Source organism: Pristiophorus japonicus, chromosome 2, assembly GCF_044704955.1.
Source record: "Pristiophorus japonicus isolate sPriJap1 chromosome 2, sPriJap1.hap1, whole genome shotgun sequence".
NCBI lineage: Eukaryota > Metazoa > Chordata > Chondrichthyes > Pristiophoridae > Pristiophorus > Pristiophorus japonicus.
This window is the reverse complement of record NC_091978.1, coordinates 303,829,892-303,852,920: the sequence shown is the minus strand read 5'-3', so window position 1 is coordinate 303,852,920 and position 23,029 is coordinate 303,829,892. Positions and strand designations below refer to the sequence as shown.

General features: G+C 42.5%; 1 protein-coding gene across 4 annotated transcripts in view; it reads right to left on the bottom strand.

Annotated features, from left to right (window-relative positions):
* Positions 1-3,869: 3,869 nt before the first annotated feature.
* The window catches only part of tma16 (translation machinery associated 16 homolog), a 64,105-nt gene continuing 44,945 nt past the window's right edge, over positions 3,870-23,029 (bottom strand). For all 4 annotated transcript variants that reach the window (XM_070865167.1, XM_070865186.1, XM_070865177.1 and 1 more), the window contains exons 5-7: positions 15,560-15,708; positions 5,593-5,635; positions 3,870-4,502 (exon numbers count right to left, since the gene is read on the bottom strand). In XM_070865167.1, the coding sequence (XP_070721268.1) occupies positions 4,352-4,502; positions 5,593-5,635; positions 15,560-15,708 (343 nt within the window). In that variant the 3' untranslated portion in view covers positions 3,870-4,351. The remainder of the gene's footprint in view (positions 4,503-5,592; positions 5,636-15,559; positions 15,709-23,029) is intronic.

Genomic DNA, 23,029 nt, shown 5'->3' with positions numbered 1-23,029 from the left:
TTAATAAAGAATTCAATCATGTTATGGTCACTTTTCCCTAAAGGACCCCACACAAGACTGTTAATTAACCCCTACTCATTACACAATACCCAATCTAGGATAGCCTGTTCCCTAATAGGCTCCTCAACATACTGGTCTAAAAAAATATCTCGTACACAATCCAGGAATTCATCTGCCACAGTATTATTACTAATTTGGTTTGGCCAGTCTATATGTAGATTAAAGTCTCCTATGATTACTGTAGTACCCTTACTACATGCATCTCTAATTTCTTGTTTGATGCCGTCCCCTACACTACCACTACTGTTTGGAGGCCTATAGACAACTCCCACCAATGTTTTCTGCCCCTTGGTGCTCTTTAGCTCCACTCAGACTGATTCTACATCTTGATTTTTTGAGCCAATATCTTTTCTGACTATTGCTCTGATTTCATCCTTTACTAACACCACCACTCCACCCCCTCTTCTTTTTTGTCTGTCCTTCTTAAATATTGAATATCCTTGGATATTCAGTTCCCAACTCTGGTCACCCTGGAACCATGTCTCCGTAATTCCAACTATATCATATCCGTTTACATCTATTTGCGCTGTAATCCGTAAACCTTATTACAGATGCTTCGTGCATTCAGATACAATGCTTTTAAATTTGTCTTATTATTAGACATCTTAACATTATTTTGTACAATAGCCCTATTTGTCTTATTGCTATTTTTTTTCTTATTTGGACCCTATATTTGTTAGTGCACTCTTGTTTGTATGCTCTGTCCCTTGCTGACATAATCTGGTTATCCTTACCACAATCACTTTCCTGCATTGCTTTCTTTTTTCTCTTTTGCATTCTAGATTGCTCTCCATTGCAACCACCCTTCCCCCCTCCACCCCTTATTTAGTTTAAAGCCCTGTCTACCTCCCTAGTTAGTCGGTTCGCTAGAACTCTGGTCCCAGTATAGTTCAGGTGCAGTTTGTCCCCACGGAACAACTCTCTCTTTCCCGAGTATTGGTGTCAGTGACCCACGAATCGAAACCCACTTCTCCCACACCAACCTCTGAGCCACGCATTCACCTCCCTGATTCTATTGACCCTATGCCAATTTGCTCGTGGCTCAGGTAATAATGCAAAGATTATGACCTTTGTGGTTCTGCTTTTCAATTTAGTCGCTAGCTGTTCAAACTCTCTCAGCAGAACCTTTCTTAGTCCTACCTATGGCATTGGTACCTACGTGTACGACAACTGGATCCTCCTCCTCCCACAAGTTCTTCTCCAGCCTGGAGATGTCATTTATCCCGGTGGTCGGCAACACAGCCCTCTGGTCGCATGCTCTCGGCTGCAGAGAACCCTATCTATCCCCCTAAATATACTGTCCCATACAACAACCACCTGCCTCTTTACTTCCTCCACTTGAATGGCTTTCTGCACCACTGTGCCTTGGTCAGTCTGCTCATCCACCCTGCAGTCTGCACACTTGTCCTCAAGGGTTGCAAGAACCTCAAATCTATTGGACAAGTGCAGGGATTAAGGCTCCTGCAATACTACCTCCTGGATCCCCGTACTTGCCTCACTCACAGTCACACCCTCCTGTCCCTGACCACGTGTCAATTCTAAAGTATTTAATCTAGAGGGTGTGGCTGCCTCCTGGAGCAAAGGGTCCAGGTAACTTTCTCCCTCCCTGATGTCTCGCAATGTCTGTAGCTCTGAATCCAGCTCCTCAATTCGGAGCCGAAGTTAGTCAAGCCGCAGACACTTACTGCAGATGCAGTTGCCCTGGGCCAAAACGTCCAGAAGCTCCGACATATTGCAGCAGCAACACATCTCCTGTTTTTAAAAAAGGAGGGAGAGAAAACAAGGAATTATAGACCAGTTAGCCTGACATCGGTAGTGGGGAAAATGTTGGAATCAATTATTAAAAGATGTAATAGCAGCGCATTTGGAAAGCAGTGACAGGATCGGTCCAAGTCAGCATGGATTTATGAAAGGGAAATCATGCTTGACAAATCTTTTAGAATTTTGTGAGGATGTAACTAGTAGAGTGGACAAGGGAGAACCAGTGGATGTGGTGTATTTGGACTTTCAAAAGGCTTCTGACAAGGTCCCACACAAGAGATTGGTGTGCAAAATTAAAGCACATGGTATTGGGGGTAATGTATTGACGTGAATAGGGAACTGGTTGGCAGACAGGAAGCAAAGAGTGGGAATAAACGGGTCCTTTTCAGAATGGCAGGCAGTGACTAATGGCGTACCGCAAAGTTCAGTGCTGGGACCACAGCTCTTTACAATATACATTAATGATTTAGACAAAGGAATTGAATGTAATATCTCCAAGTTTGCAAAAGACACTAAGCTGGGTGGCAGTGTGAGCTGTGAGGAGGATGCTAAGAGGCTGCAGGGTGACTTGGACAGGTTAGGTGAGTGGGCAAATGCATGGCAGATGCAGTATAATGTGGATAAATGTGAGGTTATCCATTTTGGTGGCAAAAACAGGAAGGCAGAATATTATCTGAATGGTGACAGATTAGGAAAAGGGGAGGTGCAACGAGACCTGGGTGTCATGGTATATCAGTCATTGAAAGTTGGCATGCAGGTACAGCAGGCGGTGAAGAAGGCAAATGGTATGTTGGCCTTCATAGCGAGAGGATTTGAGTATAGAAGTAGGGAGGTCTTACTGCAGTTGTACAGGGCCTTGGTGAGGCCACGCCTTGAATATTGTGTACAGTTTTGGTCTCCTAATCTGAGGAAGGACATTCTTGCTATTGATGGAGTGCAACGAAGGTTCACCTGACTGATTCCCGGGATTGCAGGACTGACATAAAGACTGGATCGACTAGGCTTATATTCACTGGAATTTAGAAGAATGAGAGGGGATCTCATAGAAACATATGAAATTCTGACGGGATTGGACAGGTTAGATGCAGGAAGAATGTTTCCGATGTTGGGGAAGTCCAGAACCAGGGGTCACAGTCTAAGGCTAAGGGGTAAGCTATTTAGGACTGAGATGAGGAGAAACTTCTTCACTCAGAGAATTGTGCACGTGAAATTCTCTACCACAGAAAGTTGTTGAGGCCAGTTCGTTAGATATATTCAAAAGGGAGTTAGATGTGGCCCTTACGGCTAAAGGGATCAAGGGGTATGGAGAGAAAGCAGGAATGGGGTACTACAGATGCATGATTGAATGGTGGTGCAGGCTTGAAGGGCCGAATGGCCTACTCCTGCACCAATTTTCCCAAGACGCATTTCAAGGGCAATTTTTTTTTTTTTACAAAGTCATACGGATGTGAAAATTTTAAACAGCATTTAAACGTTATTAAAATTTAAACATTCATATATTCTGGAATAATTATTTTTAAAAGTCATGTAAATATGACCAAAATAATTTTTAAACAGTCAGTTTTAATAGAATCAAAAAAATGATTACCTCTTTTTCAGTCTTTCCTGGCAGTTAAAATGCCTGCAAGACTCTCTTCCAGTAAATTTCACAGTAATTAATGTGCAGCAGATGGGCAATTAGCCCAACTCTGCACCAGCACATCATTTCCAAATGGGGACTGACAGTCGCAACACATCACCTGTCAAATCGGATCTTTACAGATCGCAAGTTTGGGATTTAGACAATGCGCAAGCGGAAATCCAGAACATGCTGTCCATTTCAAACGCGGTATGACGGCTCATACCAACTGCAAATTCTATCCCAATGTGAACCGGAAAATCCAGGCTATTGTGCAGATGAACAAATTTTCTCCGGTTTTCTCTACTTCCTATTGAGCAAACTAAGAATCTCATCCCTGTTTCATCAAAATAACAGTAAGTCACATATAAAATCGTAAACAAAGCCTTGCATTTTATCAAACTGTGGTGAGATGAGGAGAAACAGCAAGTTTAAAAATTGTAATCCTGCAAATTTATTTGTTCAGAATACATCATATGTTGGGAAAAACTGAATGGAGAGATTATTCTCAACAACAGATTGGGGGGGGGCGGGGGGGGGGGCAGGGTTGACAGGAACAAAAATGAAAGTCATTTTAAACTTGTTTTGCTGGCACTTTCATGTTTTAATAAATATTATTTTCTAGACTAGCTTTCTTTTGTAAATATACAAAATATTTTTGATAATTGCTAATTATACTCTTATTAGTCCCAGATTCTGAAAGAAACTACTTTTATATACAAGGTATATTTAAAGGAATACAATATTCAGGCTTGTTGTGCATTTCCTTGAGTAGATGTCCAAAAAGGGAATATCGTCACCATGTATCATCTCAAGCATCTAATACATTGATCATGTTGCTCAACAGCTGATCGTGGCTTTTTTCCCCCCCAATGAAAATTTAGCATATTTTCTTCTTCTATTTCTCTTTGCTTAATATTCTGATATATGCTCTTGATCCATCTTATTCTGCAAGTCTGCTCCATTTCCATCTTTGCTTTCTTTCTTGATGGAAACTGAATCTTTTACTGAGAGTTTTTTCATTTTCACATTTGGAAGCTTCTTTAGATCTCCATCCCATTCCCTTGAGAGTAAAAAAATAAATGAATCGTGAAAACTAAAACACAGTACAAATACTGAATACAAACAAACTGGACAACTGGTTTTCCGCAGTATGCACTATTCATTGAGCACTAGTTTGGCTCAGTTAGTAACATGTTTGCCTCGAGATCATAAAGTTGTATGCTTAAGTTCCACTCCAGGAACTGAGCACACAATCTAGTTTGATACTCCAGTGCAGCACTGAGGGAATGTTCCATTATTGGAAAATGTGTTCTTCAGATCAGACATTAAACCCTAAAGGCCCTGTTAATCTGTACAGGTGTACATTAAAGATCCAACAGCAATATTTCAAACATCAATGACTTCTCCTGGAGTCTTGGCCAACATTTCTCCTTCAAATATAACTAAAAATAGTAATTTAACATCCATCACATTGCTGTTTGGGGATTTTGCTATGCTCCAAATGGCTGCCATATTTGTCTACACAACAGTGACTGTATATCAAAGCAGTTAATTGTATATGAAGTGCTTTGGGTAGTTTCTGAGAAGCGTGATAAGGTTTTGTATCAACACATGATTTCCTTTTCACTACCATACAATCACAATTTAATAACAAATTCAGTAATTTGTCTAATTATTCACTTATGGAAAGAAAAAGATTGCCATGAATTATTTTGGCTGTGTGGGCAGTGTGCATTCTAGAAATTAAAAGTGGATGAGCGAGAGCGAGTGCAAAGCATGCAAGCATTTGACTGAATTTTGAATTAGGTGGCTCCAATTACAGGCCCAATAAACCCTTTAAACCTTCACTCTTTCCATATCTATTCTCATTACAAAGGCAGGTCATTTAACCCAATTAGGAAATGGCTAATTAAGATCAAATCTCGGTCATCTTTTTGACCTACCAAGATCTGAAAAGATACATCAAATACAAAATAATAAATATTAGTATAGTAAATTTTAACCCATTGATTTTTTTTTCAAAACTGGCATACTGTACATAGTGAAGCAAAAACACAAGTTCATTGTTCTAATGCTCAATGCTTGTGGGCTGCTTCTAAATGTTTTGGATGGAAATTGAGGAAACAAAACCAAATACAGCACAAACTTACCTAAAGCTTTTCAGGTGCTTTGTATTGATAATATCTGGAATCTCTGCAGAAGGAAAGTAATGAATTGAATACATTAAAAAGCTTTCTGCAATGACAAGAAGTTGTTTTTTTTTCCCAGCAAAACTATTAATACATTTACCCTATCACCACCAAATCCTACAGTTGCCTTTCTAAACTCCACACTTGATGTACTATGTACAATTCTGGTCATCATTCTGTGGTAAGGATATCCAGGCATTTGAAGCAGTCAAGAAAACAGAAGCCAAACTGATATTTTAAAGGCATCGGAGCTATGAGGAAAGGATGAAGAGCCTGGGACTGTTTACTTTGGAGAGCAGAAAGTTTGGAAGAGATATCATTCAAGTATTGAAGATCCTTGGGGAATAAATAAATTGAACATGACAAGATGTTCAATATCACACAACTCTTGAAACCAGGGGACACAAAGTCAAGCTTTAAAGAAGGTTCACAGATAGTTTCGATTTAATCAGATTATGCCGAACATAAGAAATAGGAAGAGTAGTAGGCCATATGGCCCCTCGAGCCTGCTCCGCCATTCAATAAGATCATGGCTGATCTGATCATGGACTCAGCTCCACTTCCCTGCCCGCTCCCCATAACCCCTTATCATTTAAGAAACTGTCTATTTCTGTCTTAAATTTATTCAATGTCCCAGCTTCCACAGCTTTCTGAGGCAGCGAATTCCACAGATTTACAACCTTCTGAGAGAAGAAATTTCTCATCTCAGTTTTAAATGGGCGGCCCCTTATTCTAAGATCATGCCCTCTAGATCTAGTCTCCCCCATCAGTGGAAACATTCTCTCTGCATCCACCTTGTCAAGCCCCCTCATAATCTTATACGTTTCGATAAGATCACCTCTCATTCTTCTGAATTCCAATGAGTAGAGGCCCAACCTACTCAACCTTTCCTCATAAGTCAACCCCCTCATCCCTGGAATCAACCTAGTGAACCTTCTCTGAACTGCCTCCAAAGCAAGTATATCCTTTTGTAAATATGAAAACCAAAACTGCATGCAGTATTCCAGGTGTGGCCTCACCAAAACCTTATATAGCTGTAGCAAGACTTTCCTGCTTTTATACTCCATCCCCTTTGCAATAAAGGCCAAGATACCATTGGCCTTCCTGATCACTTGCTGTGCCTGCATACTATCCTTTTGCGTTTCATGCACAAGTACCCCCAGGTCCCACTTACTGCAGCACTTTGCAATCTTTCTCCATTTAAATAATAACTTGCTCTTTGATTTTTTTCTGCCAAAGTTCATGACCTCACACGAAGGTGGAGAGTATGTGGAATGGACTGCCCAAGGAGGCAATGGAGACAGAGAGTATTGAAACATTTACGGCAGAATTGAATAATTATTTGAGAGAATGGGTGATTAAGAGGGATTTGATTTTTGGGACCGTCCAAACATACTGCGATCCTACAATTTTTCATATTCCTAAAAATTGTTTTAAGCAGACTAATAAAAGTATAGCTGTGGACTAGAAGCGTCAAAGTAGGCTCCCCACTCAATGGTGGTGAATTATTTCTCCCAAGAAAGGAAAGGGAAAAAAAGAATCAACTTTGACTACTTCATAGAAGCCGCCTAGAGAACAACATTTAAAGAAGTTCGAGATTAAATCACCTCCCACTCTTTTGGCACAGAAAGAGAACATATATAAATATAAATATCCAGAGAAGGTGGTTTAGTTCTATACTGCTGCTCCTTTTGGCTTTTACCAGTTAGGGCAGAAATTTAATTCTGGAAAGCCATCTGATGCCTGAGTTAGCAGATGCACACTTGAAAAAAGAGCAGCACAGTTAACTCAAGCATTCTTTCTCAGTAAACACAATGGAATTAGAAATCCCTTATGCTACCTACCGAAAATAGAAGTGCATTAGGCAGGTAGTATTTCAAAGGAGGATTGCTCATCGCTGCCCTTTTCCAGTATACATACAGTAACCCAGAAAGGGAGATTTTCCATTAATATTTGATGAGTAAAATTCTATGCAGCTTTTAGTGAAGAATAAATTCTGACTCATCAAAGAATAGAATATTTCCTTTGCATATTTAAATATATTTTGTCAGAACACAAGAGCATTCAATCATTGTTAAGTGGTTCTCAAGGCCCGAGTATATGTGTTACAAATTTCAATTAAATTCCATATACAAGCCAGGATAACAGACTAAAAAGTTAATTTCTGAGTCCAGACCAATAGGGAATGGCAAACAGAGAGTACTGTTTTGAGAAAAATAATGAGAAACATCAGTCTTCTCTCCTGTCTTTCCCTACTGCCTCTCCAATCTCTTTCAAGTTACAAATTTTATTACGACACTATGGAGGACGACAAGTGCGAGAGAAAGTGTAGCTGATTTATCAGAAAGCAAAGTCCCTTGCTCTTGGGTGGCATTTGGTCAGATTTATGGTGAGAGAGATGAAATGTAAGGAAAAAGAAAAATTTTGTTGCCATTCATTATACAAGGCATCATAGAAGGTCAAGAGCATGGAGGTCAACTATTTATTGATTTTAAGGCAACTTATTAACATGAAGCTCACAGCCTTAATGAAATAGACTTTTTTTGCTGGTTCTTGATCGACCAATTGATAAGTATATTCTGCAGAACTATTCAGCACTATATTGTTTAGAAATATTTGGAGCCGAAATTCCCTATCGCCCCGGTTGAGGGCGGTAACCTCTCCGGGGCCAGATTTTCTGCGACCGACGCACAAGTCCCACCCTGGAAGTGAAATTCCGGTTACCAACCTTCACAGGAAGTGGAGCGCAATATCGCGCACTCCACATCGTTTTGGGGCGGGATCGGGGTCACTACCCGGACGCATCATGGAGCGACGGACTCATGGGACACTGCCCAATTTCTGCCGCAGGACGAATAGGGGTCGGCGCGTACAGCAATGATGTCATCGCCGGAGATGCAGTGGCTCGGGGTGTTGCAAGCAGGGGTGCGGCGCAACTGCATTCGCGTCTCCCCTAACTCCCGTAGTGCCCCCTCCCCCCCACCTCTTCGGGCAAAAACAGTTTTGCGCCCAGTTAGCGCCTCCCCCAGAGGCAGCAACGGAAAGTGCATAATAGGGGAATTTCAGCCCCATTATTAATTATAAACATTACTAAATTAAAACTGTCTCAAGCCAAGGTGCAGAATCCAAGAGCAGAAAGGTTATGCTTGAACGGTATAAAACACTAATTAAGCCATAGCCAGAGTACTGCATACAGTTCTGGTCACTACATTACACGAAAGAAGTGACTGCACTGGAGAAGGTAGAGAGGAGATTTATGAGGATATTGCAAGGACTGGAGAATGTTAGCTATGAGGAAATATTGGATAGGCTGGGGTTGGTTTCTTGGAATAGAGGAGGCTGAGGGGAGACTTAATTGAGGTGCATAAAATTATGAGGGGCCTAGATAGTGTAGTTAGGTAGCACCTATTTCCCTTAGCAGAGAGGTTAATTACCAGAGGGCACAGATTTAAAGTAATTGGTGGAAGGATTAGAGGAGAATGGGATTCTGGAACTCATTGCCTGAAAGGTTGGTAGAGACAGAAACCCTCATCATATTTAAAAAGTACTTGGATATGCACTTGAAGTGCCATAACCTGCAGGGTTACGGACCCAGAGTTGGAAAGTGGGATTAGGCTGGATAGCCTTTTGTTAGCCGGCACGGACACGATGGGCCGAAATGTCCTCCTTCCGCGCTGTAAACTTTCATGATTCTATTCTATGATAACTATACAGTGGTAACTTCGACAAATATTGGGCCCAAGTTTCCACATGATTTGCGCCTGATTTTTTAGGAGCAACTGGTGGAGAACGGACTATCTTAGAAATCGCAATTCTCCACATTTTTTTTTCTGCAGTTCTAGTCAGGTAGAACAGTTCTACTTTGGAACAGAATTTTTTCTTCAAAAGGGGCGTGTCCAGCCACTGACGCCTGATTTCAAAGTTTCCACAGTGAAAACGTACTCCAAACTAAAGTAGAATGGAGCAAGTGAAGATTTTTGTAGAACTGAAAAAACCTGTTCTACACATCAAAAAATCAGGCGCAGGTTACAAATTAGGTGTCCAGAACGAGGGGTGGGGGGGGGAAGGGAACTCATTAAATTCTACAATAAATCCTTATTTATACTTCTACAAATATTATACAAATAAATCCAACTTGAATAAACATTTATAAGCAAAGAAAAGATTAAATAAACCATCTTCCTACCTGTGTGAAAGTGCTTCAGGCACGGAGAATTCTGCAGTCAGCCTGAGGCGCCCGTTCTTCCCGCGGGGGGGGGGGGGGGGGGGGGGGGGGGAGAGGAGGTGCCCGTTCTTTCCCGTGGAGGGGAAGAAGACAGCGGTTTGCCGCCGCGGAGGGGAGGGAGGGGAAGGAGACAGCGGTTTGTTGCCGCGGAGGGGAGGGAGGGGAAGGAGACAGCGGTTTGTTGCCGCGGAGGGGAAGGAGACAGCGGTTTTCCGCCGCGGAGGGGAGGGAGGGGAAGGAGACAGCGGTTTGTTGCCATGGAGGGGAGGGAGGGGAAGGAGACAGCGGTTTGTTGCCATGGAGGGGAGGGAGGGGAAGGAAACAGCGGTTTGTTGCCGCGGAGGGGAGGGAGGGGAAGGAGACAGCGGTTTGTTGCCGCGGAGGGGAGGGAGGGGAAGGAGACAGTGGTTTGCCGCCGCGGAGGGGAGGGAGGGGAAGGAAACAGCGGTTTGTTGCCGTGGAGGGTGGGGAGGGGAAGGAAACAGTGAGAAGGCTGCAAGTGCTGATGTGCTGATGGCAATGTGCTTTTATTTAAAAAAATTTCAAAAATTAAACAGCTACAAAGAACTACAAAAATGGCCGAGTATCAATGTTTTTTTCACACTGAGCATGCGCGAACGCTCCAACGCGCACGCGCAGTGTTGCCGGAAGGAAAAAAACTAATTTAAATAGTACCTGCCCCCTCCCACTTACAAAATCGGCGCGAGTGTAGGCTCCGCGCCAAATAGACAAGGAGCTGCAAAGCGCTCAAGAATAGCGCGTTTTTTTTTTGGCGCCGTTTTAGGCGCGAAAAACGGGCGCCCAGCTCGGAGGGGGCGCCCGTTTTTTATCCTGTGGAAACTTGGGCCCAATATAACTGATAGCGGTGTCTGCGACAGGTAGGTTGGCATGGGCGTGGGCAAGCAGGTGGTAAATCTGGAGGAATACTGATTTGTCAGTTGAACGGTGTGGTAGGTACAAATTTTCACTGGCCAAGATTGACCTGAAGCCATGAGACTTCAAAAATAGTACCAACAGCTGCAAATGTGTTAGCCATTGGTATGGACTCATCCTGGAAAATTAGTTACACTTAACATGTTCAGACAGTACAATCCAAATTTATCTCAGTCACAATGAACAATAATTTACATTTTTGTTTTAGCTGTATTAGTACTGTAAACCAACTAGTAGTATCTACAATTGTTTTAACTGTCTAAACATTTGGATACATGAACAAAATTTCAAGGCCTCAAGGTGAGAGAGTTTGTCTTTTGTTTGTTGAGATTACTGTTAAATGATCTAAAGTAGAAATTTCAAAAATGTAGACTTGTAATTTTAGAGCAATTGATTTTAATACCACCAGCGTTCAGGAGAATCCCATTTAAAATGGCGGCTTCAATTTATATATTCTCTTGAATTAAATTGTTTGTGTAGATATTGTGGCTAGAATTTAGTCTGGGCTGGTTTTCGGGTCTGAAATAGAAACAGCATGCGCCAGAAGCTGGAGACCCGAGGCTGGTCCACATTCAAGTATGTTTTAAATGTGGTGAGGGTTTCTGCCTCTACCACCCTTTCAGGCAGTGAGTTCCAGACCCTCTAGGTGAATAAATTTCTGCTCAAATCTATTCTAAACCATCTACCAATTACTTTAAATTTATGCCCCCTGGTTGTTGACCCCTCTGCTAAGGGAAATAGGCCCTTTCTATCTACTATATCTAGGCCCCTCATAATTTTATACACCTCAATGAGGTCTCCCCTCAGCCTCCTCTGTTCCAAGAAAAACAAACCCAGCCTATCCAATCTGTCCTCATAGCTAAGGACTGCACGCAGTACTCCAGCTGTGGCCTAGCCAGTGTTTTATACAGTTCAATCATAAACCCCCTGCTCTTGTATTCTATGCCTTGGTTAATTAAGGCAAGCATTCCATATGCCTTCTTAACCATCTTATCTACCTGGCCTGCTATTTTCAGAGATCTGTGAACATGCACTCCAAAGTCCCTTTGTTCCTCTACACTTCTCAGTGTCCTACCATTTAATGTATATTCCCTTCCTTGTTAGCCCTCCCCAAATGCATTACCTCACACTTCTCTGGATTAAATTCCATTTGCCACTGTTCTGCCCTCCTGACCAGTTCATTGATATCTTCCTACAGTCTGCAGCTTTCTTCATTATTAACCACACAGCAGATTTTAGTATCATCTGCAAACTTTTTAATCATACCCCCTATATTCAAGTCTAGATCATTGATGTATATCAAAAAAAGCAAGGGACCTAGTACTGAGCCCTGCGGAACCCAGCTGGAAACATCCTTCCAGTCACAAAAACACATCCACCCTTTGCTTCCTGCCTCTGAGCCAATTTTGGATCCAATTTGCCACTTTGCCCTGGATCCCATGGGCTTTTACTTTTGTGACCAGTCTGCCACGTGGGACTTTATCAAAAACTTTGCTGAAATCCATATACACTACATCATATACTTTGTCCTCATCGACCCTCCTGGTTACCTCCTCGAAAAATTCAATCAAGTTAGTCAGACACGACTTTCCCTTAACAAATCCGTGCTAACTGTTTCTGATTAATCCGTGTCTTTCTGAATGTAGATTTATCCTGTCCTTCAGGATTTTTTCCAATAATTTTCCCACCACTGAGTTTAGGCTGATTGGCCTGAAATTACTCGGTCTATCCTTTTCTCCTTTCTTAAACAAATGTACCACATTAGCAGTCCTCCAGTCCTCTGGCACGACACCTGAAGCCAGAGAGGATTGGAAAATGATGGTCAAAGCCTCTGCTATTTCCTCTTTTGCTTCACTTAACAGCCTGGGATACATTTCAACCAGGCCTGGAAACTTATCCACTTTCAAAGCTGCTATTCCCCTTAATACCTCCTCTCTCACTATTCTTATTGAATCTAATATTTCACACTGCTCCTTGATAGCAGTGTCTGCATCACCCCTCTCGTTTGTGAAACATACGCAAAGTATTCATTAAGAACCATACCCACATCTTCCGCCTCCACACACAGATTACCATCATAATCTCGAATAGGCCCTATCTTTTCTTTAGTTATCCTCTTGCTCTTAATATATTTATAAAACATCTTTGGGTTTTACTTGATTTTACTTGCCAATAATTTTTCATGCTCTCTCTTTGTTTTCCTAATATCCTTTTTAATTCCACCTTTGGACTTTCTATACTCCTCTAGAGATTCTGTAGTATTTAGCCCTCTGTATCTGTCATAAGTCTCCTTTTTCTTCTTTATCCTACCCTGTATGTCCCTCGACATCCATGGGGCACTAGATTTATTAGACCTATCCTTTTTCTTTAAGGGCACATATTTGGCCTGAACCCTCCGGATCTCCTCCTTGAATGCCTCCCATTGCTCTGACACTGATTTACCTTCAAGTAGCTGTTTCCAGTCCACTATGGCTAAATCATCTCTCAGCTTAGCAAAGTTGGCTTTTCGCCAACTTAGAACTTTTTATTCCTGGTCTATCCATGTCCTTTTCCATAACTACTTTAAATCTAACTGAATTATGGTCACTTGCACCTAAATGCTCTTCCATCTTCATTCCCTAAAACTAAATCCAGAACCGCTCCCACCCATGTTGGGCTTGCTACTTACTGGCTAAAAAAGTTCTCTTGAATGCATTTTAGAAATTCCACACCCTCTAAACCCTTCACACTAATGTTATCCCAGTTAATATTAGGATAGTCTAAATCCCCTTCTATTGCTGCCCTATAGTTTTTGCATTCTCAGAAATTTGCATACATATTTGCTCATTGTCATTGCGAAGACAACGTTTTCACAGTGAGGACACTGTCCAATGTGTAGTGTGGAACTACTTCTGTGCTAAATGGAAACAAATCTACGGACATATCTAGCAACCCAAAACTGGGCTTTTGAGAGATACAATGGGCAGATACAGAATTGTATACTATCACAATATGTAACCTTATGGCCGTGATCATCCCTCACTCTAGGAGATCTATTAAGCCAGATCAACTCTGATTTATAGGGGTGTAGCAAGGTATATTAATAGCAGCACCAGGCTTACCTTTCAATGAAGCACCAACCAGTGAAGCTATAAGGGCCACTTGCATGCAAAATGTGAAAGCAGCAAACTAGACACAGAACTAAGCATTCCCAGAACCAATTGATCAGACCCGAATTCAGTAGTCCTATCACATCCAATTGAGAATGGTAATGCACAAAAAGATAACTAATAAGAGGTGGAGGCGCCATGAACATCTCCATCCTCAACCATAGTGGAGCCTAGCATTATAAATAAATAAAACATCACATATGTAAGAAATTGAGAATTGGAAGAAATAACTTGAGACCAAGATGTCTCTTCAGACTGGTGTTAGATTTGAAGGATTCATTCCATGGTACAATAGCTAAAGCTACTTGAACAGCGTGAACATAAATAACCGATAACAGGCAGCTCCAAACATCTGAAGGCCAAGAATGGCATGTCTGACTCCAATCGTGGGAGGATGTGAAGAGGAGGGTTTCACCCAAAAATTGAGACGAAGAACCCAATATATCATAGGTTAAATGGCCCTGCCAATATCCTACACCAGGCACACCCCCTAAAAAGAAAATAAAAGAAAGACCCAGAAGGCGTTTCAGGGCAGACGGCGAAGATAAGAACTGTTCGTACCACCAGCTGTCTGTCTGATCGGGACTAATAACAGCTATTTGTCACGGCTGTATGTCTACTATGTTTATCCTGATTGTGTGTTGTGTTTGACTATATTTGAACTATCGGTCCCTTTAATAAATTGCCTTATAACTCCCAAGACCCTTTGGGTATCTGTGAGTACTTGTGATCCTAAATCTTACACATATTTAAAATTAATTGAAATTAAATGTAATTACATCTTTTTCTTATTTTTTGAAATGTTTTTGAATGTGTTTTAATAGGGTTAAAAATAAACTTACCTTAATGGACAGGGTTTTAATATAAAAATTAGTGTTTAAATTTAATTTTTATGTTTTTAAAGTGTTATGCGCCTGCTTTTACCAGGCGTAAGAGTTTGAAGGATACGAGTTGGGAAAATAGCCAAATCTCTCCAGCGCGGACGTCCTTCTCCCGGGGATGCAGAGGATCTGTCTAGAGAAATCTTGACAGATCAATAAAGCCGGTTTTCAGTGCATGCGCATCGTGCCCTGAAAACCGGCTTTTGCGAGGCCTCGCCGGGTCCATGGGCACTTTGTAGACCCAGCGAGGCCGGAATTTTCAGCCCAAAGGCTGTAGTACTGAAGACACTTTGCATGCACATCAGGACAAACCAGCCCCCTGACATTTGCAAGATTGACATTGATAAATTTTTGTTAGGTAAGGGTATAAAGGGAATATGGAGAAAAGACAGGTAAATAAAGTTGATGTGCAGATCAGCCATGTTCTAACAGAATGGTGGAATATGCTTGAGTGGCTGAATGGCCTACCCTGTTGCTATTTTGTTAATTAAAATAAATTATGATGTACTCGAGTTTAAGAGATAAACAAAATGAAAATCACTCTCTCCTTCCAATACTCCAACAAATCAAGATCAAGAATTGATCAATACATCTGAAATTAATTGGTGTGTGTCTAGATTATAAAAAGAACTTTGGAGCTCACGTTAACAGTTATACACCTTAACAGCACTTATCAAGAAATAATACGTTAGAATCTTTTTCAAAGGAGACTGGTAATGTAATGAATTAAGCACTCATACCTATTCCATTTTCTTCATACAGAAGCCTCTCACGTTCAATGCTCTGTTTGAGAATGGCTTCCCGAGCCTCGTGCTGTCTTCCTTGTCTGCCTTTGATGCTATTCGTCAATTCAATTTGTTCTAACTCAATATCGAACCTGTGCAAATACCTGTAGAGGGACAGAAATCAGATTTCCAGGGATGATAAATGCAAACACCACAATAAAAGTTCCAAGTCTTTGGCCCAGACTTTGCGGTCAGCGGTGAAGGAACGCCATTCACCTTGCTGACAGCTTCCCACAAAGTATTTGAGGGCTTTTGAGCAGAGACTTGCTCTAATCCAACGTCTGATTCAGTGTTGCCTCCCTCTAAAAGGGGATCTGTGGTGTGAGCAGAAGCAGTGAGGCTCTTCAACCAACTGGATTGAACAATCCTCAGACACTCGAGGGAATTTTAACCCTCAAAAACTGATTTTTTTTTTTAAACTCCCACTGGATGAAACCACAGAAATTTGAAACAGGAGCCGAGCTCGCCTCGAATCTGGCCACTTGCGGTTTTAACGGATTTGGGACGAGGTCGGGCGACCAATCTGCTTACATGAGGTTGTTTGGTCATTTAAATATTTTAATGAGGCTGTGTGCCTTCATTTTAACAGTGATTCTATTTTTAACCACAAGCATCTGGGTTTCCTAATCTTAGGAAATCTGGCAGCTGAGAGGAGGCGGGAAAGGTTGAATCCAAAAGGTAAGTACCTTTACAGCATTGCCTGTGGGCCAGAAGCAAGAGTGTTTCCTCCATGCCCAACACACTACACAGTAAACAACAACCCCTGTCCCCCAGAATGCCATCTGCTCCCTGTCCATGATTGGTACCCTCCCACTCGATCGGAGCCCACCCCACCCCACCCCACCAACTCAGTCCAGCTTGGCTGCAGCCTTCTGCTGCAGGATTACCTGCCCAACAAGCAACCAGCCCGTCACAGGCGGGACATTTTTTTTTTTAAGAATTTGGGAAACCCGTACTTCCGGGTTTCCAAACTTCAAACAGTAGCCCCACCCACCCCAATTCCAAGCAAATATCCAGTCCAGAGACTAAACCAGGAAGTTATAAAGCAAGACGTAAAATTAGATTTAAATTATGTGCCGAAAGTGAAATAAAAATTGGGAAAGACTTTCCACATTTCCGCTGATGACACCCTACTCACCTCACCACCGCTTCTTTTGACCCCTCCACAGTCTCTAAATTGTCAAGGCTGCATGATCGACATCTAGTATTGGAGGAGCAAAAATGTTCTCCAATGAAATATTAGGAAGACCAAAGCCACTGTCTTCGGCCCCGCAACAAACTACGTTCCCTAGCCACCGACTGCATCCCATTCCATGTTTGCAATCTGGATGTCACATTTGACCCCGAAATGAGCTTCCAACCACATATCCGTGGCATATTAAGACTGCCTTTTCCACCCCCGTAACATCTGCCACCTTGACTCCTGCCTTAGCTCATCCGTTGCTGAAACCCACATCCATGCCTTTGTTACCTCTAGACTTGACTATTCCAATGCACTCCTGGCTGGTCGGCCACGTTCTACCCTACGTAAACTTGAGATCATCCAGAACTTGGCTGCCTATGTCCAACTCGCACCAAGTCCTGTTCACTCATCACCCCTGTGCTCGTTGACGTATATTGGCTCCCGGTTAAGCAACGCCTCGATTTTAAAATTCTCATCCTTGTTTTCAAATCCCTCCACGACCTTTCCCCCTCCCTATTGCTATAATCTCCTCCAGCCCCAAAACCCCCTCACCCCGGGATATCGGCACTCCTGTAATTATGCCCTCTTGAGCATCCCTGATTATAATCGCTCAACCATTGGTGGCCATACCTTCAGCTGCCTAGGCCCCAAGCTCTGGAATTCCCTCCCTAAACTTCTCTGTCTCGCTCTACCTCTCTTTACTCCTTTAAGACACTCCTTAAAACCCAGCCCTTTCACCAAACTTTTGGTCATCTGCCCTAAATTCTCCTTATGTGACTCGGTGTCAAATTTATTGTCTTATAATACTCCTGTGAAGCACCTTGGGGCATTTTACTATGTTAAAGGCACGAAATAAAGACAAGTAGTTGTTCTTGTGAATGGTGAGTAAGATAAAAAGTTCGTGACAAGGAGCATATTCCTACTACCAACTGTCCAAAACCCTCTTACTTTACCTCTCTTCCCCCCTATGTCCCTGTATTAGTAATTCAACAATCTTAATAGACCTTACCAGTACAGTCTGGAATAGGGGTTACATATGTGTAGAGGTTTGGGGACATGACAGAAGCTGAAAAGACACTGGCCCGGATTTTGTGTTAAGAATAACGGTGAGGTTATCAGCGCTCACCGGTATTATGGACTAAATTGGACAGCAACTTCCAGCGTCCGCACATGTGCAGTTAAACGCAGAATTCCAGAAGTTGCTGTCCGAGTTGTCCTGCTCCTCCACAAGCTTCACCTTGCCGAGATATATGACGGGTGTGAAGTTGTAGTGCTTATTCAATAAACATGCCAGAATAAGTTCGGGCTGGTGCAATCAGGTGTAAGTGATTTTTTTAATCGTGATAAATCGTACTTACTTTAAAATAAACTCTTTGGTACTGAAGATTAACTTTTACCAGTGCGGTGTCTTATTCCTTCAGATTTTAATTATTGTTGGAAAATTTTTCAAAAATTAAACATTGGCCCAGAAATTGCAGCCTCGCCGGGTCCATACTGTAATGTCTGTAAGCTTGTAATGTTTGTAGCTCCACACTGTGGATGTTGATGTATTGTGTACTGCAGGTGCAGGCTTAATAATAAACAGAACCAGGCAGATTCCGAAGGCTTCCGAGAGAGCTGCCTGCTATGTTGGAAGCTGTGTGTGCTTGTGCTCTGTGAATGTATCACATTTGGCGATTGAGATGGGATTTTTCGGATGATTTAAAGTTTAAATTTTGTTGGTGAAGGATTCAGCCAGCCGACAGAGACCTTGGAAGTCTTTGGAAAAAGCTACAAAAATCAGAGGTAAAATACAGCACACGGTGTGAACAGCTAGAGATTAAAATGGCAGGTGTAATGGGACATTTGGGGGAATATAGACACGACCGGGAACGTTTTAAAGCGTATGTGGATCGGCTAGAAATGTATTTCACTGCAAATAACACAATCGAAGTTCCATATTGTAAGAGAAAAATTTGGCATTAGGGGTACCAGCGGGACAAGGGGTAAAGTGCTGGTTCCTGCACCGACCCATAAGGAGGTAAAAGGCCTCTCTTTGGCCATTCCAGTACCAAGGCTCCAGAAGTTATTAATTCAATAATATTCTGACAGGATATGATGTGAGAACCTAAACAGACATTGATAAGACCTTGCGAAGAGGCTCGAGGCAGACTCACGGGCATCAAGGAGAATCAACAAATTCTGACCTAATGAAATCATTCTAGTCACGGCCTAAGGTGGTCACGAGCGTCTTGGCCTGTCAATCCAAAGTAGCACTAACAAGGTAGTCCAATTAGAGAAGTAGCACTGATAAGGTAGTCCAATTAGAGATTTAGGGAGGTCTTACCAGGAAATGGAGGGGTTTTTGAAATGTATAAAAGTTGTATGACTGTGCTGTTCGGGGAGCATCTCCACTCACAGGTGGCTGTGATGAGAGGTGTTCCTGGACGTTCGGTAATAAAAAGATTATACCTTGCCATTCATCTCTGTCTGCTAACTCCGGGGGCTGTTACGGGGGTTGGGGCGAGCGTCGACCCTCTATATCAAGGGGCCCGCTCGTGGGAGAAGAAGCCTTCCCATTTTCCCCTTACATTTGGCGCTGCGAGCAGGATACGGACTTCCCGAACGGAACAATGACCCAGCTGTTGGGGTGAGTATGTTTTAAGTTACCACCTTCAAGTTAGAGCTGTGGCATTGTAAACCGCAAGGGAAGGACATCTGTACAAAGAACCATTTGTAGCAGATCCAGGAGGGACGGAGATGGAGGACAGGGACGATCTAGGGGTGGAAGGGGGTCAAAAGGTGCATCCTAAAACGCGCGCGTGGAGGTAGCACGGCAGTGTGAGGGTACGACGCAAGGGAAGATATAGGGGAAGGTCTATTGGTCCAAAGCGGTACGAGCGCACGGTGCAGGGACGAGACATATTGACCCAAAGCGTGGCAGTACGAGTGTGTGGCGCCAAGGGAAGACATATAGATATAAATAACGTCCTGCAACCTAACACGAATTAATGGGAGTGCCCAAGACCGTCATAGCCCCGAAGAAGATGGGTAACACGGCTATTAAAAAGGTGAATAAAACCAATCATTAATTGTAACTTGCGTAACTACATAATGCCATAAAAAAGCTGATAGTGACTATCTTAAGTGACATATGGATCCAAAAAAAAAGAGAGCCGGCCAAACAATTAATAAGCTTTGTTGAATAAAGAGACTTGTGAATGTGTCGTTGAGTGAGAGTCCTTGTGTGATTTTTTTGACTGCGGAATGAATTTTTCCTGTGTCTGAAAGTCTGTTTGGAAAAATGGGGGAGCTGTCTGTCTGTTAGCTCCACCCACTTTTTCAGACAGAGTGAAAGTTTTTTTAACCTTTTGTAGTTTTTTTTAATCTAGTAGTGTATGTAGGAAGTTTTAAGTTAGAAACGCAGGTGTGGATTTATTCGGATGATAAGAGAAGGCACAGCAAAATACTGAGATGGATTCAAACTAAAAAAAATTAAATTAAATCTGATCTCTTTAAAAAGAGGAAATAAAACTAAAAGGTTTGGAAACAATATAGAAATACCTTCAGGGATCAAGTCAAACTCCTGGGCAAGTGGCGAGCTATCTGCGAAGGTGTAAAAGGGACTTTTGAAAAAAAAATTTTAAAACGGCAAGCTTTAGCAGTTTAGAAGAAAGGACATTGTAACGGCCTTGAAATTGGAACATTTGAGATAATGAAAAGCAGCCCTCAAAGCCTACATGCTATACTCCGTTTTAGTTATGGAGAAAGATTGGGTTAACCAAACTGGAAGCAATACGGTGGAGGAGGATTTCCTGGAGTGCATAAGGGATGTTTTTTTTTTTTAGACCAATATGTCGAGGAACCAACTAGGGGGGAGGCCATCTTAGACTGGGTGTTGTGTAATGAGAGAGGATTAATTAGCAATCTCGTTGTGCGAGGCCCCTTGGGGAAGAGTGACCATAATATGGTGGAATTCTGCATTAGGATGGAGAATGAAACAGTTAATTCAGAGACCATGGTCCAAAACTTAAAAAAGGGTAACTTTGAAGGTATGAGGCGTGAATTGGCTAGGATAGATTGGCGAATGATACTGAAGGGGTTGACTGTGGGTGGGCAATGGCAGACATTTAGAGACCGCATGGATGAACTACAACAATTGTACATTCCTGTCTGGCGTAAAAATAAAAAAGGGAAGGTGGCTCAACCGTGGCTATCAAGGGAAATCAGGGATAGCATTAAAGCCAAGGAAGTGGCATACAAATTGGCCAGAAATAGCAGCGACCCCGGGGACTGGGAGAAATTTAGAACTCAGCAGAGGAGGACAAAGGGTTTGATTAGGGCAGGGAAAATGGAGTACGAGAAGAAGCTTGCAGGGAACATTAAGATGGATTGCAAAAGTTTCTATAGATATGTAAAGAAAAAAAGGTTAGTAAAGACAAACGTAGGTCCCCTGCAGTCAGAATCAGGGGAAGTCATAACGGGGAACAAAGAAATGGCGGACCAATTGAACAAGTACTTTGGTTCGGTATTCACTGAGGAGGACACAAACAACCTTCCGGATATAAAAGGGGTCAGAGGGTCTAGTAAGGAGGAGGAACTGAGGGAAATCCTTATTAGTCGGGAAATTGTGTTGGGGAAATTGATGGGATTGAAGGCCGGAAAATCCCCAGGGCCTGATGGACTGCATCCCAGAGTACTTAAGGAGGTGGCCTTGGAAATAGTGGATGCATTGACAGTCATTTTCCAACATTCCATTGACTCTGGATCAGTTCCTATGGAGTGGAGGGTAGCCAATGTGACCCCACTTTTTAAAAAAGGAGGGAGAGAGAAGACAGGGAATTATAGACCGGTCAGCCTGACATCGGTAGTGGGTAAAATGATGGAATCAGTTATTAAGGATGTCATAGCAGTGCATTTGGAAAGAGGTAATATGATAGGTCCAAGTCAGCATGGATTTGTGAAAGGGAAATCATGCTTGACCAATCTTCTGGAATTTTTTGAGGATGTTTCCAGTAGAGTGGACAAGGAAGAACCAGTTGATGTGGTATATTTGGACTTTCAGAAGGCTTTCGACAAGGTCCCACACAAGAGATTAATGTGGAAAGTTAAAGCACATGAGATTGGGGGTAGTGTGCTGACATGGATTGAGAACTGGTTGTCAGACAGGAAGCAAAGAGTAGGAGTAAATGGGGACTTTTCAGAATGGCAGGCAGTGACTAGTGGGGTACCGCAAGGTTCTGTGCTGGGGCCCCAGCTGTTTACATTGTACATTAATGATTTAGACGAGGGGATTAAATGTAGTATCTCCAAATTTGCGGATGACACTAAGTTGGGTGGCAGTGTGAGCTGCGAGGAGGATGCTATGAGGCTGCAGAGCGACTTGGATAGGTTAGGTGAATGGGCAAATGCATGGCAGATGAAGTATAATGTGGATAAATGTGAGGTTATCCACTTTGGTGGTAAAAACAGAGAGACAGACTATTATCTGAATGGTGACAGATTAGGAAAAGGGGAGGTGCAAAGAGACCTGGGTGTCATGGTACATCAGTCATTGAAGGTTGGCATGCAGGTACAGCAGGCGGTTAGGAAAGCAAATGGCATGTTGGCCTTCATAGCGAGGGGATTTGAGTACAGGGGCAGGGAGGTGTTGCTACAATTGTACAGGGCCTTGGTGAGGCCACACCTGGAGTATTGTGTACAGTTTTGGTCTCCTAACCTGAGGAAGGACATTCTTGCTATTGAGGGAGTGCAGCGAAGATTCACCAGACTGATTCCCGGGATGGCGGGACTGACCTATCAAGAAAGACTGGATCAACTGGGCTTGTATTCACTGGAGTTCAGAAGAATGAGAGGGGACCTCATAGAAACGTTTAAAATTCTGACGGGGTTAGACAGGTTAGATGCAGGAAGAATGTTCCCAATGTTGGGGAAGTCCAGAACCAGGGGACACAGTCTAATGATAAGGGGGAAGCCATTTAGGACCGAGATGAGGAGGAATTTCTTCACCCAGAGAGGGGTGAACCTGTGGAATTCTCTACCACAGAAAGTTGTTGAGGCCAATTCACTAAATATATTCAAAAAGGAGTTAGATGAAGTCCTTACTACTAGGAGAATCAAGGGGTATGGTGAGAAAGCAGGAATGGGGTACTGAAGTTGCATGTTCAGCCATGAACTCATTGAATGGCGGTGCAGGCTAGAAGGGCCGAATGGCCTACTCCTGCACCTAGTTTCTATGTTTCTATGTTTCTAAAAGAAAAAAA